This window comes from Dermacentor albipictus, chromosome 9 (assembly GCF_038994185.2).
Source record: "Dermacentor albipictus isolate Rhodes 1998 colony chromosome 9, USDA_Dalb.pri_finalv2, whole genome shotgun sequence".
Lineage (NCBI taxonomy): Eukaryota > Metazoa > Arthropoda > Arachnida > Ixodida > Ixodidae > Dermacentor > Dermacentor albipictus.
Genome location: NC_091829.1, coordinates 101,899,571 through 101,918,372, shown reverse-complemented (window position 1 = coordinate 101,918,372; position 18,802 = coordinate 101,899,571). Strand labels below are relative to the sequence as shown.

At 46.2% G+C, this 18,802-nt stretch overlaps 1 protein-coding gene across 5 annotated transcripts in view; it reads left to right on the top strand.

The window, feature by feature from the left end:
* Positions 1–18,802, top strand: part of LOC139049593 (phospholipid-transporting ATPase ABCA3-like) — a 333,665-nt gene that overhangs the window by 302,640 nt on the left and 12,223 nt on the right. For all 5 annotated transcript variants that reach the window (XM_070525156.1, XM_070525154.1, XM_070525155.1 and 2 more), the window contains one exon: positions 6,503–6,716. In XM_070525156.1, coding sequence (XP_070381257.1) covers positions 6,503–6,716 — 214 coding nt within the window. The remainder of the gene's footprint in view (positions 1–6,502; positions 6,717–18,802) is intronic.

The window sequence follows — 18,802 nt, the reverse complement described above, 5'->3', positions numbered from 1 at the left end:
GACTGGATCAGTCTGTACGACCATGTCAGCCGCAATAATCGGTGGGACCCTACTATCATGCTCGCCAACGTAGTCTCTTACCGTGGTGGCACAACTCGAGTTTGGTTTCGGACGAACGAAGATGAGCGGACCAGTCGGAATTCGCTTAAGCAAAAGCTCAGAGACTTGTTTGGTAACCCCTACGGTCACCAACTTGCAGCGCAGAAGGGGCTTTCTGGCCGTGTGCAGACGTCAACAGAGCCCTACGTCACGTACATTCAGGACGTCTTGGCTCTGTGCCGCAATGTTGACCCACACATGACTGAGTCAGATAAGGCTTTCCGACATCCTCAAAGGCATTGTCGATGACGCTTTCAACTTGCCCTTTTTCAACAACGTGGGGATGGTGGATGCAGTTATAGAAGAGTGTCGCCGCCTGGAACTCGTCAAAAGCCGACGTATCAACCAGCAGTTTGCCCGTCTGCCGAACACCCCAGCGACATCTTCTCGTGCCGACGCTCCTGGTCCCAGCTACACTGGCGATGTTACCAGAATCGTCCGGCGTGAGATCGACGACTTCTATCCGGCTGCCTTCTACTCCAGCCCCTCCGACGCACCTGCAGTCACGGTTTCCATGATCCAAGCAGTTGTCCGCCAGGAGTTCGCAAACATGGGTCTTCACACCATCTGCTCGGCCCCACGCCCTGATACCCACCCGGCTTATCCGATTCCGCCCCGTCCGGCATCTTCTTACCCACCACGTTTCCGCAACCCGTCTGAATGGCGGACTGCCTACGGCATACCCATTTGTTTTCACTGCCATCGAACCGGCACATTTCTCGGCACTGTCGCAGTCGCTGAGTTCCCCGAACCGGTCTGCTTATACTGGCTACTCTCACGGCCCAGGTGGCCCATCTCGTCCCTATGTCGGTCACTCCGATAATGCCGCCACAGATTCTCCTGCGCCGTTCCGCCCCTATTCTACCTCGCCTTCGCCCCAACGACGACAATCTCGCTCCCCCCAACCCCGTCGCTCCTGTTCGCCGACTCCCTTCGGACGCCGCTCCCAGCCGGAAAACTAGACGATGCAGCGCCTCGAGGTGACGCTGCATTGCTCCCTACGCCGCCAAATCCTCCACTGACGTTGCCCACTCATCTGAACCTTCTTGACGTGCAAGTCGACGCTGTTTCTGTATCTGCTCTCACAGAGATTGGCGCGCATTTGTTGGTGATGAGCGCTCACCTTCGTAACTGGCTGAGGAAAATAATCACGCCCGCCACGACGCCTGTTTTCCGTGTCACCGATGGCTGAACAGCCCCTGTAATTAGTATGTATGCCGCCCGCGTCTTCTTCGACGACCACTCCACTATCGTGCTATTCAGTCATCGCCCACTGTTCCCACGACATCATGCTCGGCTTAGACTTCCTCTCCGCACATCCTGCTCTCATCGATTGTTCCACCAGTACCCTCCGCCTTGACCTGCCTGTTCTGGATCCCGCTGAACCACACCCCAGTCACCTCAGTTCCGTCGACTTCATTCACTTGCCACCTTCGGCACTGACTTAAGTTGACTTCGTGTCATCCCCACCAGCCCCCGATGGTCACTACATCGCGGCTCCTATGCAAGACGTCTTCCTTACACACGGGATCACAGTGCCTCATACAGTTTGATCTATTACGGCGAATTGCGTCTGCCTGCCAGTGGTCAATATCGGCGTCACGACACAAGTGCTGCCACGTGGGATGTCTCTGGCCCTGCTCTACTCATTCGAGGATCACTCACTAGCATCCATTGCAGTAGACGACACTTCATCCGATGCTCCTCTACCATCGCAGTCGGCAACTTGTCCCATCGCCGACTTACAGAAAATGATTGCGCCCGACATGCCGTCCAAGCACGCTTGTGAGCTCTACCGCGTTCTGTTTTGCTACCACGATATTTTTGACTTTAACGATCGTCCTTAGGCCCAAACTACAGCTGTTAAACATCGCAATAATACCGGCGATGCCCGTCCTATTCATCGCCGCCCGTACCGAGTATCACAGGCTAAGCGTCAAGTTGTTCACGCCGAAGCTCACAAAATGCTTGCCATGAACATTATTGAGCCATCATATAGTCCAAGGGCGTCACCTATTGTACTGGCAAAAAAGAAGGATGGATCATGGCTCTCTTGCGTGAATTATCGACACCTTAACAGGGTTACCAACAGGACGTGTATCCCCTACCTCGGATTGATGACGCCCTTGACTGCCTCCAGGGCGCTCGCTATTTCTCCTCTATTGACGTGCGCTCCGGCTACTGGCAGATTGCGCGGACGACCTTGACCACGAGAAGACTCCCTTTGCAACACCCAACGGTCTTTATCAATTCAAAGTGATGTCGTTCTGTCTGTGCAACGCTCCTGTCCCTCTTGAACGCCTGAGGAACTCGCTTCTTCACGGTTTCAAATGGTCTACGTGCCTGTGCTATTTTAACGACGTTATAGTATTCTCCCCAACGTTCGCTAAGCACCTCCAGCGCCTCTCAGCAGTCGTGGACGTTATTCGTCGAGTCGGTCTGCAACTCAACACATCGAAGTGCCAATTTGGCCGTCGCCAGATTTCCGTCTTTGGACATCTCGTTGTCGCTAACGGAGTACAACCAGACCCAGGCAAGATCCATGTTGTTACGCACTTCCCTGTTCCAAAGTGCGTGAAGGATGTGCTCAGCTTCATCGGCTTTTGCTCGTACTTCCGCCGTTTCGTGAAAAATTTCGCGGCCATAGCACGACCACTAACCAAGCTTTTGAAAAAAGACGCCCCTTTCCAGGGGTGTGATTACGAGGCCTCTGCATTCTCGCTTCTAATCGACCTTCTCACAATGCCTCCCGTTCTGGCCCATTTCGATCCTTCTACGTCTACCGAAGTCCGTACTGATGCCAGCGCTCATGGAATTCGCGCAGTACTGGTACAACACCAGCGTGGCCACGAGCTTGTTATCGCTTACGCCAGCAGGCTCCTCTCGCCCGCGGAGCGCAACTATTCCAGCACTGAGCAAGAGTGTCTGGGCCTAGTTTGGACGGTTGCGAAGTTCCGCCCATACTTATATGGCCGACCTTTTTCGTTTCTCAAAGACCATCACGCGCTTTGCTGGTTACGCTCACTGAAAGATCCTGCAGGAAGACTTGGTTGCTTGGCCTTACGCCTCCAAGAATATTCGTACTCTGTCACCTACAAATCTGGCCGACTTCACAATGACGCTGTCTGGCTGTCTCACTACCCGGTAGACCAGCCTCACGACGCCGACAGTAGTACCGCCAACGGCATTTTATCTGTGTGTGCCTTCGCTCACATAGCCGATGAGCAGTACCAAGATCTATTACTGCGAGTACTTATCGAGTGTCTGCGCTCTACACCTACCGACGCATCCGTTCGCCGATATGTCCTCCAGGGCGGCATTCAGTACCAAAGGAACTTCCTCCCTGACAGCTCTGACCGTTTTCTTGTCGTGCCAAAACATCTACGACAGACTCTACGACAGACATCTACGACAAACATCTGCGACAGACTCTACGACTCTTTGAGATGCATGACGCGCCCATTGCAGGACATCTTGGGGTAACACGCACGTACGACTGCGTCCGCCGCCGCTTCTATTGGCCTCGTCTCGCTCGCTCCGTCCGACGCTATGTGGCTGCCTGTGATCCCTGCCAGCGTCGGAAAACACCACAGGTGCTACCTGCCGGTCATCTACAGCCGATCACCATTCTTGTGGAACCGTTCTTTTGCGTTGGATTAGACCTCCTGGGTCCCTTTCCCACGTCATTATCTTGGAACAAATGGGTAGCCGTCGCAACTGATTGCGCTGCCCGATATACTGTCACGTGAGCTCTTCCTACCAGTTGCGGCACTAACGTCGCGGACTTTCTCTTGCGTCACATTACCTTAATTCATGGCACCCCGCGACAGCTGCTTATTGACCGTGGTCGTAACTTCCTTTCGAAAGTTATCGCCGACATTGTGCGTTCCTGCTCCATTCAACACAAGCTGACTACCTCATCCCATCCTCAAACCAATGACGTGACAGAGCGGTTAAACCTACTCTTAGAGATATGCTGTCCAATTACGTTTCCAAGGACCACCACGACTGGGACATTGGCCTTCCTTACGTAACATTTGCGTACAATTATTCCCGGCACGACACTGCCGGATTTTCTCCATTTTATCTATTTTACGGTCGCGAACCGACCATGCCCCTAGACACCGCACTTCCTCCTGCTGCGATCTCAACAAGCGAGTATGCGGGCGACTTCATCGCCCTCGCCGACCATGCATGCCAACTTGCCCGTACTCGACTGACGGCTTCGCAATCCACTCAGCAGCGTCAGTATGACGCCCGCCACCATGACGTACAGTTTTCGCCTGGTGCGCTCAAGCTCCTGTGGTCGCCCTCTCGTCGCGTCGGACTTTCAGAGAAGGCCCTTTCGCAAAACACAGGGCCCTACCGCGTGCTGCGCCAGGTGACGCACGTAAGAAATTGCTCCTTTGCGTTCGACCTCGTCCTCTACTCTGGCATCTAGTGATGTGGTGCACGTCAGTAGGCTCAAGGCCCCCTACACTGCTTCCGCGTCCGGAGATGAGTCGCTCCGGGACGGCGCTCTTGCCACGGGGGGTAGTGCTACGGCACAATATGTGCGATCACGAAAGGCCAGAAGTGTGAAGACGACGACGACGATTAGAAGCTAGCGCGGGCTGTTGCCTCTTGGCCAAGTGCGGCGCATTGCGTTGTAAATATACTTGTATATAGCTTTTCGTTGGCGTCTTCCTACGTAACACTATATATATATATATATATATATATATATATATATATATATCACAAAAACACCAACATGAAACTGGGACTAAACAGCAGCGCTAAACGTAGCGGCATCCTTCCTCAATGCATAAAAAAAACTGACTGTGGCTTAGCTAAGGTTAAGCCCAGGATGCGAAGCATACTAGCCTTTATTTAACGCGACAGCGTTAAGGAGCTCGTGTCGCAGAAAAGCCGGTGTCGTCGGCGTCGGCTCAGGCGTGCGGCGCTTCCTCAGGCGCACATTTCGTTGTCGCGCCGAACGCTGCGTTCCTCGACGCTCACTGCGTCCGAAGCGGGGGGCGTAGTCGCTGCGCCGTAGCAAAGCCACCTAGAAACAGTCTCTGTAGCACGCTGCAACCTTCGCTTCTCATTCCAACGAGCAGCTCTGTCTCCAGGAGGCATCTCACCTCGTGAGTGTCTAGCAGAGGCAAGCGCAGCTGCTTATATACCACCGCGACGCCGCGAGCGACTGCGCGAGTTGGAGCCCCGTTTCTCCTCTGTCGTGACGTCATGGTGTCACGTGGTATTGAAAGCGACACCGCCGCGCCTGAGGAGCTGGGTTGAGCTCTCGTAATATGCTTCGCATAAAACTGTACAGAGGCTTCAACTGGCCGGGTATTACTTGTGCCTCAGGCGCTAGTGTGTAGTGTTCTCAAAAGACCAAATAATACACTGTAAGGACAAATAGCGTAGCTCTGATGTTTCAGGACAAGATCATCTGAAACGGGACTCCTACGTAATTTGGCAGTATCCCAAGATGGGACATTATCGTAGATTTGTCACATAGCGGTTACATAGCTGCCGCGTAGGTCGATAACCAAAGGTCTTGACGCTGAATGGCTGCCGAGGGAAGGGAAATACAGTCGCTAACAGCCGATAAATACACATGGTTTGCATCGACGTCATTCTGGCCTATCTTTTGGGATATTAGCACGTGGAGAAGCTGCGCAAAGAAAAAACATGGCAGCACAACAGCGCGACCAGGGCGTCTTGTGGCGATGGACAAAACGATAACAATGAGTCGCTGATAAAAGGTCACCGTCAAAAAGCAAGGCATGTGCCGGGGGTGATGTAATTATGTCATCGTGGTCGCCATATTTGGCTACTAGCATGGTGAAAAATGGCGTCTCTGCCGTCACGTGAAAGCTATCTATAGGTTGTATTATGAAATAAGGACATCTGAAAGCATACCACGCTGCCAGCTGACACAAGACAGGGACAACTGAAGATCGCCGGGAGATCTTGAAGTAGTACGAGCAAATGGGCTCATACCACGATTTATCGCTGTGATTCCATGTCAACAACGTGACAATATCAACCTTGTCCGCTTATAATGATATGTCCTGTGCAGTTTACAGAGTGGTGATGTAATTTCATCCGCCAGAGTTAAGGATGACATAAGTTTCATTCATATGTAGTTTTAATTTACTAATTCTTGGCAATTCTTTCAAAAAGGGTTATAAGCTCTAAAATAAAATTTGACTAGCAACAGTCAGTAGAGATGAGCTGCCTCTCTCCAACACTGTTCATTTCACAAATTGCATAAAACCATAAAATAATTTTGCCTCGTATGTGTATATGAAAAGAGAACATTGGAGTATGCCCCAAGCTGAAGCTTCCTCGGAATTCTAGCACATACGTTTATTATAATACAGTGCTTCTCATGACTCTCGCCAATCTGCAGCATGGACGAATGCGAGTTTTCATGCGACCGGATCACCATCATGGTCAACGGCCAAGCGACGTGTCTGGGCACGCTGCAGCGCCTGCGCGAAAAGTTCGGCCAGGGCTACCGACTCGAGTTCCTGCTCAAGCACACGGCTGCGGCAGACGCGCCCAAGCTCAAGGAAGCTGTGGCAGAAGTCTTCCCCAAAGTCCAGCTCAAGGACGACAACAAGGTATCCTGGTTTAAACGCTATTACGGTTGTTTTAGAACTCCATACAATTTGCGCTGTGTCATGTATCCATATATCGTTGTGCGTATTTCCGCTATTTTAATGCGTTAACGTTCTTAACAGTAATTCACGTACTTACGTACTTTTCGTATTCTATCTATCTATCTATCTATCTATCAATCTATCTATCTATCTATCTATCTATCTATCTATCTATCTATCTATCTATCTATCTATCTATCTATCTATCTATCTATCTATCTATCTATCTATCTATCTATCTATCTATCTATCTATCTAACCGACCCACCGATCGACCGACTTTCCTGGCTACCTGAGACATTGGGTAGTCGGTTGTTGAATGGACAGTGCTTTGGGCACCTATGCTGATGGAATGGCATTCGAAAGCAACCGTCGGACAAACATGCGCCACTGAGTGCGCTGTAATGTGCACATGCCATTCTTCAACGAACCTCTTTCACGCCAACATGGGCCCCTGTAGATGCGGGACTGGGCGTGAGCCGACGTTCAATGAAGTTTTCTGCTGCAAACTTGGAGCGCTGGGCATATGCCTGTAGGTATGTGCCGCTCCTGGTCTACCCAGTGTCATAGATAGCGTGTAAACAACAGCACAGATAGATAGATAGATAGATAGATAGATAGATAGATAGATAGATAGATAGATAGATAGATAGATAGATAGATAGATAGATAGATAGATAGATAGATAGATAGATAGATAGATAGATAGATAGACAGACAGACAGACAGACAGACAGACAGACAGACAGACAGACAGACAGACAGATAGATAGATAGATAGATAGATAGATAGATAGATAGATAGATAGATAGATAGATAGATAGATAGATAGATAGATAGATAGATAGATAGATAGATAGATAGATAGATAGATAGATAGATAGATAGATAGATAGATAGATAGATAGATAGATAGATAGATAGATAGATAGATAGATAGATAGATAGATAGATAGATAGATAGATAGATTGTTAGGGCACTGAAATTGGGTGAACACCATAACAGTGCCAATGAAAAACTAAATAAATCGTCATTCTTTTTCATAGGATGGGTGCTCCGCCAATTATCGTTTTTTGATCTTTCGCACGAAACAGATATGCTTAGCTGGTGGCTATGCCACTCATACGTTAGTACAGAGAAGCTTCAATGTCTTTTGTTACAAAGGAGGGAGTCGGGCCTAAAAACTGAAAGGCCTGATAGATGTGTCAGCTCTCCATCACAATTTAAGACCATAGATCACAACATAAGTTACCATGGTAAGATAAATGACAAAAATAAAATTCACAAGCGAACTGCAAGTGGTAATTAGGAAAAGCTTAGAAACGGAACGTTTCAGAACAAATATACTTACGTTGCTCGTTTAGTTTACAGATGAAGGCTGGCAGAGATGATACATATTGAAGTTTTTATTTGCCTCATAAATACACTGACGCATGTAAGCGGTGGGCATTAGAGGATAAAAGCTACATAAGGTAGCTTGAGTAGTCCCACCTCCCCGTGAACAGGCAGCAACGTGTCAACATATTCGTCCTACATATTCGTCTGATAGTTGTGGCAGGCTTCTGTTTGAGTTCTTATAAATTGTTTCTTTCCTGATTTTCTTTTTTCCTCTGAAGTACTTACTCAGGGCAAGTTTTTTTTTTCCTTTGGCGCCACCCACGAGAGTATTTAGGCCTCTCTGACTTCCGCTTGACGTTTTTTGCTGCTGAGCTGCTCACCGTACCGGCTGCATACTTGCTTGTAAGCTTCCTTGTTCTTTTCTTCCACTGTGAATTAATGTTTTTTCCTGTACAGATACTTGAACACCCTCCCAGCCCATTTACTTTCTTCCATATTCCTCAGTCGCTCTTCATAATTTATTTATTGTTGGATGCGTATGAACTAGCGCCCCAAGCGGCCGCGGCACGAAGCTAGTGCGTTTTCAATAAAATGAGCGGGTTTTGGGGAATAATTAATGCTGCAGGTCGACTACTGGAAAAGGCAAGTGACACACATGTTCTAGGCGACAATCCACACGAGACAAATGCCGCGATCAAGCTGTGGAAAGCAAGAATTTTGTTCCCAGAGTGGTTAAAGATTCAGCGATCGAATCTTATGGAAACGACGATAATTTGTACTCGATGTTTTAGACAAGAACGGCAGCTGTGATAAAAGCACGGCTGCTTCTGTAGTAGCTGCTACAGCGTATGTTGTGCGGAAACTCAGTTTCCGATTAGTGTCTATCTCGACTCTCTACACTGGGCGCAACATGGTTCCCACAGGAGATTTTTGAAACACAGTCGTGCAAATTCACGTGGTATCTGTAGAAACCAGAACCCCTCATTGAGGTGCTGTTTGAAGCCGCGGTAGAGTCATTTATTCGCCGGCACCTGTCGTTCCTCTTTACGCTAGCAGTGACTCGATGTCGTGCTGCCCGACGTTTTAGCGGCACGTACGTCTGAGCTCGATAGTCTCCCACCATATGGCCGAAACACTAGACTGACATTCGGGTTTGGTTCTTCCAGGAGTGCTCATGAAATATTATTTTTAAAACGTGGCAATGGGTCGCTCGTTTGCTAAGTCACCGCTTTTATTATTATATTTTACACCTTGCACAACATGATAACAAGCATGCGCATGTCCTTGTATTAGGTTAAGAAAAATTACCCTCCTTCGTAGCATGGACATACCAGGAATTCTGGACTTTGTGCCTTCACCGATCCATGGAACTTCACGGCAATGCACATGTGTAACTGAATGGGCAAAATTATGGGAAATTTTATTTAAATATAGCGGCCGAGCATCAACAAGCTTCAAGCACTGCGCCGAGAGGCTAATCCCCTCTAGCAACATATGCATTTATGGCACTTAGTCGGAACATTGGTGGTGCGTTAAAGCAGTGTTTCGGTCAGGAATGGGTGGTTGTTTCGCACGACAGGAGCAAGTGGCTTTGCATCCTGCGCGTGCACACGCGTACATCGTACACATGCACGTGCACGCCTTGAGCCTGCATGCACGTGCACCTTTATTTGCGTGAGCGCGCATGTTTGTGTCTGCGTATTTGAATCTGCATGCGCACCAGTGCGTGTATACGTGTGCGAGCATACGTGTCTTTGTGTGTGCGTGCAGTTTCGTGTACATGCGTACATTTTTGTGCGTATGTGCAGGCGTGGGCTCATGCAAATGTGTATGCGGGCGAGTATATGTTGTATCTCTCTCTCTCTCTCTCTCTCAGTACACGTGCCCCTGTTTGTGAGTTTGCACTAACTAGCGAGGGAGCGAGCTTTACATCCTTATAGCTACTCTCGGGAATGAATAGGATATAGAGTTAATCTAAATCTGTAAATCTACGAGACAAGAAGTAATCACATTGTATTTGTAGTATTATCTGTTTCTGAAATGGAAATGAACGCAAAAAAAGCCCGAGCCATTAATATCGCTGCCACAGATTTTATCACGATGGCACCGTCATTATTAGCACGGCTCCCTGGGCAGCTGCCGAGCTGTTCAATTTCGTCATCTTTCTTCCCTCGGCGGAAGCGCATTGTCTTGATACCAGCGACGCGCTAAATCTGCACCAGCATTGCGTCATGCATCGCTTCGGCGACGAAGCAAGCTTTCGGTGGCACACGTTCGCTGCTATATTGACACAAAAACTTTCAACTGCTTGCCTTTGAAAAACAGCGTCAATAAAAATCGCAAGCCGGCAGGCCACAAGGAACATTCTCACAGAGCGACACTTTTGATGACATCACAAAAGCCTAGGCGCGATCAGGTTGACTTTACTGCAAGGTTTGCAAGGATTGACTGACTGTTGGTTTATTATCATTGAAAGAACAACGCTTCAAGTTCTTAGCGCAGTGTATTCGTGGATCCTTTTTATGTCCCTTCCTGAGGCGCTGGTAGTTCTTTGAGTTTACAGAAGCACTCTTTCTGCATCAGTCACACTTTCAGAGAGCGTTTAATTGCAAAATATTTGTTCGGATAGCACTTACAGAAAAATATTCAATCAAGAAATTTTTTGCTGTGCTAGATAAACTCGAGGGCGGGCTCCAAACTACTCACTAGCTTTAGCCGCCTAACATGAATAATTGAAGTGTTAACTAACGTACCTTCGTTAATTACGCACATAACTTCGCAACCTACTCCTTATCTAGAGGTTACTAATCTGAACACTGGAATGATGAAATGATGGATGGTTGGAAAAATTTTATAGAGGGGCATCGGCCCGTGCACTAGCACGTGGGGGGCTGCACACACATCGGGACAGAAAGCCCTAGCTTCTCCACCACGTCGCAGGCCCGTTGGACTTCCCATAGTTGGGCTTCGAAATTGGGACTGCGTAGGGCAGTCTCCCACTTGCACTACGTAGCACATTCATCGCATCGTAACTCGGGGCACCGCCGGTACCTATTGGAAAAACACACATGATGGGAATAGCAGAATCCAGCATCCATCATAATAGTGGATTAATGTAGTGGGCAGCATGCTGGGTGGATGGTGGGCAACGGTCATGAAGGGTGGATGGTGGGCAGCGGGCTTGATGGTTGGATGGTGGGCAGGTCGCATGCTGGGTGGATGGCGGGTAGTTCGTATGGTGGTTGGATGGTGGGTGTGGAGGGTGTATGGTGGGTGGTGGCAAGGATGGCAAATCATCTCTTAAACCGACGCGAATGGAACACTTTAGGCAGAGAAAACATTATGCCTGCTCGCGTCTGGACAGTATCGCATTTGAGTGTTGGGCTTGCACCACTAAAGCTGCATATTTCTGAAATACTAGCTTGCGCACTACTGTAAGCTGGTTCAGTCGTTCAGGTGAATCGAACTGACCTATAATGTTGATGTTTACCATGTATAATATCAGAGCCAAGAAACATGAAAAGCAGCTTGCCCATGGAGAAAAAAAACTTGCAAGTTAGTTTAACATGTATATAGGCCTAACAGGCAATATAACACCAAACTTGCAATAAGTCGTGTAACACCGTTGCTTATAAATCCATTTTTATTGCGTATCGGCATGTCTTGGCGCTTTACGCACCCTCTTGCCCTACCGTGCTGCTTCGGTAAAGAAAGTACGCAAGTACATTCTGACAGCATTCACTCGAAGCTCCCTAGGTGGCTGCGGTGCAGGGTGGAGCTCGATGTATTTTGCCAGGCAGTCTGAAAAAGGTTGCAGAAGTGATACTCAGTGGTATCCACTTAAACAACATGAGGGGAAATAAAAATTGTAGGGTTCAATGAAGTTTCATTTAAGTGAAGGACATGGATTGAGGACATTTCACTGGAGGATATAGGCTGTACTGTACCGTATAATTATTCGCATAATGATCGCACTTTTCTTGTCAGAAAAATTGACGCAAAATCAGGGTTGCGATCATTACGCGAGTTAAATTTCCAGCGAAAAATTTTTTTTCGGCTCACGTTTGCTGCGGGAGACCAAAACAAAAATGGCGGCTGGTGGAGCAAGCCGAAAGCGATATTTGTTTCTTCACGTGAGTGCATTACGTGCACTGAAACAGTTTCTCCCGTATCAGTATGAATAATATTGTTAATATCGGCAAGTTTTTGGCAATAACGTAGCCATGTCCACTTTGAGGGGGCACAAACAGATGGGCGCGCTTAGCTGCCAGTGACATAGAAACACAGGGCCGGCATGCTGCGGAAACTGCGGCATCTGTCTTCACTACTATCCTAATACGGCATGTTTCCGCTAAGGGTGGGTGAATATCTTAGCTGTGTTACAAGCGTCGGCGTATGAACAGGGTACACTTAACGCATCTCTGTAAACGTGGCTACTATCGTTGCCGCTCGCGATTTGTGGCGTGCCCACGACTGCAGATGAGAAGAATGCAAAGGCGCCTTTTTTGTCGTTGTTGACCACAACAATTATAAAGCCTACACATAATAAAGGCAAGTTTGGTTGCAGGTTCTTTTTAGTCATGGAAGTGCGGAAAGTGATGAAAGTAATGAAATGAAGCATCTACTTAAGAATGTTCGGTGCGTGCAGACAGCTTGATTTGTCTTGAAGAGTTGTTCGCATAGCATTTGACAGATGCTAAGTGCGTTCCATATTAGCTAGACTTGGCACACGACATATCGCTGTGGCAAATTCGGGGTGCGATCATTACACGGCAAATAAAAAAAATCGAATTTTGAGAACAAAATTCAGGGGTGCGATCATTGCGCGGGTAAATACGGTATGCCGCTTCTTTTGCACAATATGTCTACCCGCGCACAAAAGGTTGCCGAAGAATAGTGCAGCTATCATATTCTGTGTAATGCTAGGCAATTTGAACTATAGCTTGCTTTGATAGTCTATACCACTAGTCTCCAGCTCATCTTTGGCCATGCACTGCATCCGGCCCACATAGCTTCGCTAGGCGTGCGCGGCACTATGTTTTCTCGTCTTATTCATCAGACTGTACTGCAGAGGAAATTTTTAGACTAATGTTACTGAAAAAAAAAAACGTGCACATTAAATTCAAGTAAATAGTATATAATTCATTGTAAACTGTTTTTACTTCCTAAAGTGTCCACATGCAAGCCATAAATCGGGTGTTTGGAGGAAGATATGTTCAATGCATTCACTGTGCCTTAAGTAACACACATGACAAATGCAGCAGCTATTGAACAACTCTCCGGGGGGTCACAGCATGCATGCTGCTTATGATTACCTAAGTTTGCATTATCTAGCGAAGGCCAACTTCAGATAGAAATAATGCATTTGAGCCAATAGAAATGTATGAGCGCCAGTGGAAGCTTTCAGAACAGGATAGAATTAACCGGACTAGTTAATGGAAATATACCATATCATTATCATTCCAATGGGCCGCCAGCCAATGTCGCAACCCTATATAAGTTTATGCAGTAGTTCCACTAAGGTGAGTTTTCTATCACTGGAGTCAAGTGTGTACGTTTTGGCTCTACAGACTTATTTGAGTAGACCGATTGGTTAACTGATGCGAATTAACATAGCAAAAATAGCTGAGCTACAAGAAATGCTGTAGTGGAGGGCTCCCGATTTTTATGACTACATTGGGTTGTTCGGGAATTCCTGAAGAACCCAATGTTCTTGAATTCTTCCCGTATTGGAAGTGAGTGGAAGTCAAGCTTGTAGCCTTCATGGTTAGCAGCATAACACCATAGCCACTGCAGGGCAATATGTGTAATAGTGTGCCAGAAATGTCTGCTGTAGGATATACTCACTCTTTACCATCTCCACCTTTCTGGTGTGGCCGGCAGCTTTGTTGTGTTTGTGGCCATGCTGCGGCAGGCCTGGCCTGTAAGGCTGCGTGTGGCAGCCTCAGAAGGTAGCCAAAAGTGTTTGGCAAGTTCCAAACAACACTTGGCATCTGAGATATTTTTCATCACAAACAGCCACTTATCCAATGGCATGAATGTGTTTTCACCAACTTTTACCTGCATAAACATAGTGATGAATAGTAACAATTATTTTTTTGCTAAAATATAACTATCTATAAAGGAGGAGTCAAGCAGATATCCCACAAGATACGAAAAAAATTTCGCTGCCTAGTAATGTAAAACAGTCATCAGCAAAATAAACTTGCACACACCATCGTAAGCAACAGCCTCAGGAAGAATGCAAAGACGTGGGATTGTTCCCCGCCTGTGACAATTTGTTTTTTCATTTATCATTTCTTTATTTCAATTAGTAAGTGCAAGTAATTTCCCTTATGTTTTCTTTGTTTGTTGGCATTCTCATGATATGATTAATAAATATTGGGCCCCTCAGTTAACCCCCTTTCTTCTCGTTCTTACATAATGACGGTCTCAAATCCGGCAACATTGATGCCTTTATATAGCATATGCGGGTTTATGGAACAGTTGCTTTCACCCAGAAAGATCATGTACTTGTGACGCCTGCGGCAGAAAGGATGCTCCACACCCGCTGCCAAGGTTTGTGAGTGGTGGCGCTGGCCTACTATGCCGCGCGCCGTAGTAGCTCAATTGGTTAGAGCATTGCATGCATAATGCAACGATGTGGGAACGCTCCCCAGCTGTGGGAAGTTGTTTTTTCATCCATTTTCATTGCCAATAATTTGTCATTTCTTTAATTCAATTAGTAAGTACAAGTAATTTCCCTTGTTTTCCTTGGTGTCTTTGTTGGCTTTTCATGATATGATGAGAAGGGCTTCTCAGTTAACCCCGTTTCTTCTTAGCTTCAGGAAGAGGTATACGGACACCAATCCTCATCATGCACCCATCAAAAACAGAATTTTTCCTTTAAAAGGGCGATATCACTCCCTGTGTGCCATATGTAGCACCTTAAGATTTAACTTCTGCAGCTCCTTGATGATTAATACTAAAGCGAAGCGGAATTGTAGCAGCCTGCTGTTTTTCTGCTGCTAAATTGATCCTAGAAATCATTATCAGCAGAAATATGACATCATAATGAGCAGATTCAAACGGCGGTGTCATTCGATGCAGCAGCTATCTTTAAATGCCTAGTGCACACAAAAAAGAATGTGCCCCTACAATATTATTTGACCAAACTCTGATCACATAACACAAGTTCACAGTACTACTCTGCACCATGCCCATGTGTAAGTAAATGCATAAAGAGCATGCCTTGGATTTTCCCATTTTGAGGTTTACTAAATTTTCACTGGTGTGTATACAACACAGAACTCCCACATCTTATGAAATATCATTAAACCACACCAAATAAGCGAAACAGCGAATACTGGACAATATTTACAACATGCAGTTAATCCTTGGCAAAAAAGTTTGACTGTCCGCACTATAATTACAATCACAATAAACATAAGCAGTGTCACCTGGCCATTGACTTCTTCAAACAAGCCTGCTGGTGCCTGGCTTGCGCTTGTGAAGTGTGGGAGCGCTGCAAGTGCAGGCTGTTGTTTCTCTGCAAAATTGGTAGCATTACATCAAAATAAATAGTAGCCATTGTGCTTCTTGAGCTCAAGTGTAATGCTAAAGGACACTGTGTGGGAGCATTATGCCCTTAGAACCAAATACAGTTGAACCCACTCATGTCAAATTGCATACACTTACATTGTGAAAAAATGCAATTACAGTAAAACCTCGTTGAACTGTACCTGTCTAAACAGTAGTTTCATTTTAAAAGTAGTAAAATCAAATCCCTGATTCAGCGGCCATTAAACACATTGCGTTTTGTATCTGCACGAACCGTACCAGCTTATTGCGTACGTATCGGTTAGTGCGTAGTGTTTCCACTTTTCGTCGTGCAATCACGGCGGTGCGTCGTCCTCATTGGACGGCCCGTTAGAACAAGTCTCAGAGGTCAGAACAGTCTCCAAGTGCCTTAAGTATCTGCGCGTGAAGCGACATCAACATAATTTCGGCGTCGTGCAAGCGAGGACTCGTGTCATGCGGAAGCTCAGATAAAAAAACCGGGTGCTCAGCAAAGAAAAAAAAAATTGGACACCGTGCCATGAAACGTGGCACGAAGTTGGTGCTGGCACGCGACAGGCATCTACTGTTGACTACGGTGTGTGGCATTTGGAATGCAAAGAAGTTGTGGAAAAATGACGGCTACGAGGTTCAGTTTTTCACCATCATTGCTGAAGTGTCACCTAATGACAGTGATGAGGACGACAGCGTCAAAGATTCAGATCTGACAGTAGCAGAAGCTGCACGTTATATCAGCGTCATGAATGCAATCGTACTGACAAGAACAGCATCCGTACATGGAGAATATGCAGCGCGAGCGAGGAATCTACCATGTCAGTGTTTGCCGACAAAAGGGGGCTGGCTACAAAGGTGACTCGCACCTTTAGCAAGTTTGAGGCTGCTGTCATCGCTGCTAGGCCAGGTCATCAAACGAAAATGAAAATAGCAGACTTTTGTCGTGCGAAGTGAATAAATACTGCATGTTTTTGTCCTTTCATGACACTCTTTCTGAGTTCCGTTTTTGACAGCTGAGTGGGCAGTCTCATACTATTTTTGTTAAGCAGTACTACCGCTTAGTACATACTTTTTCCACGCTCCGACCAACTATGGTTTGATGAGGTTTCAGTGTCCCAATTGTGGCATTATGCTGAACTCCATTAGTCGGCAAATTTCATGTATTTCCCCTCTTGTTTATGTGCTTGTAAGCCATTGTGCTTCATTTGAATGCAACTATATGCATTAACTAGCTTTTCAACATCCCAGCATCCTCAAAGTCGCTGAGAGAACTCTGCTAAGGTGTGACTGCTTTGATGCAAGCATTAAAATTGTACAGAACATAATGGGATGTTCCCAAGCTTAGTTGACAATGTTGTAGTTTGCACAAGGCACTGAGAAGATGATACATGTGTTATACTTCATTGTAGCTAATTTTTCAGAGCAGCTGCCGCATTTAGTTTGTGTGGCTAAGAGTATTTCTGATGAAATAATGTGGCCCTCGCAAGCACTATTAGCATGCGACAGTTCTGCTGCGGATTCACGTATAAGAGTAGTAAAACAATTTTACTGTGGATCCAATTTGTCTTGCTTTATCAGATAGATAAATTTTTTTTAATTGTCAGGTTTTACGTGCCAAGACCACCATCTGAATATGAGGCACGCCATACTGACAGAGTCTGCATTAATCTGGACCATCCGGGGTACCTTAATGTGTACCTAAATCAAAGTACATGGGTGTTCTTGCATTTCACCCCAATCAAAATGCGGCCGCCGTAGCTAGGATTTGGACCCTTGACCTTGTGCTTAGCAGCACGACAGTATGGCCACTAAGCAACCATGGCTGGTTTATTACACAGCTGTCGACTCATGCAAAAAAGTTATGCATGGCATAATTTCTTGAATAAGCTAAAGATCATCCTTTATAGCTTTTTTTAAGATGACCATTTCAAAATGTGCACGAAATAGAGGGCAGTTTCTTGTCAAAGAAGGTCTGCTTACAAAGCATCTTTGCATGTCATGAAATTAAGAGACGGTGGTTCACATGTTCATCAGTCAAGTCCACTGGTTGCAAGCTACACAATGACCATGTATTTCAGAAAGCTTAAGAGCCGAATAAACCACTGCCCTCTTTCACTCTGCGCTTCCCGGCTTTAAACAAGGAATGATGCGCTTGGTCCCCTATTGTTGATTCTGCCAAAATGCACAGCGCCGTTTATCTTTTGCACCTTTCTCTCCTATTATCCTGTTTGAAGGTTTTTACAAGGATGACCACAATTCAGCTGTTACTACGGCATGAGTGATACCTTGTGATCACATCTAATGTTCATGACATACAAAGGTCCCTTGTAAGCGAACCCTTCAGCAAAGTATTTCATGCGTTCTTTAATTCATCAAATTAAAATATGTTATTTAGGAATTGCACGTTTAAGGAACTCTCTCACACCCCCTGATTACAATGCCGGTGGCTATGACACACAAATTTTGTGTCAGTTACCCTTTTAAGTATACATGCAACTGTAACAGAAGTAGCGGCAGAGAGTCGTCTATAAATTACACACTTCTGATCAAAGAAGCAATGAAATGAAAGCCGCGCAATATCACAAGATGACAAAAGAGGCAAGAAGCTGGAGATGTGGGGGGAGAATGGGAAAAAGTAAATGCAGAAGTGCCAAACTTTAATTGATGTCCTTATTTTTATTCATTGATAGGCTTTACATAAGTGCCACCTGTTTCATCACCAGGTCAAGTAGTATAATTCCATTCTTTGACACAAAAAGCACTAAGAAGTACTTTAACCGTTATTATAGGAATAAAACAGAACAACCAAAATGGGGTTGTCAATATATAAGATACTGTGCGCAGTCTGCAATTATGTCTGCGCTAGTGAAAGTGGAAATTTTTAGCAGTGCCTAAAGGAGCACATGAATGATGTGAAAAAAAAGCCCCTTCCAGTGCACTTGCTGAAGACGCAGAATCCACGTAACACGATTTCAACTGGAGCCAAGCTTCAGTCAACGCCCAAGAAAAGAACTGGTCGAAGCGATAGTATCTGGAATCCCTGACAATGCAAACAACCGCATACACGCTTAATCGAAATCATGACAATCTCCCGCCAACATGCGTAAGATGCCTGAAACGATTTTTTATGTGGATTTAAGCTGAAGGTTTTGTGCC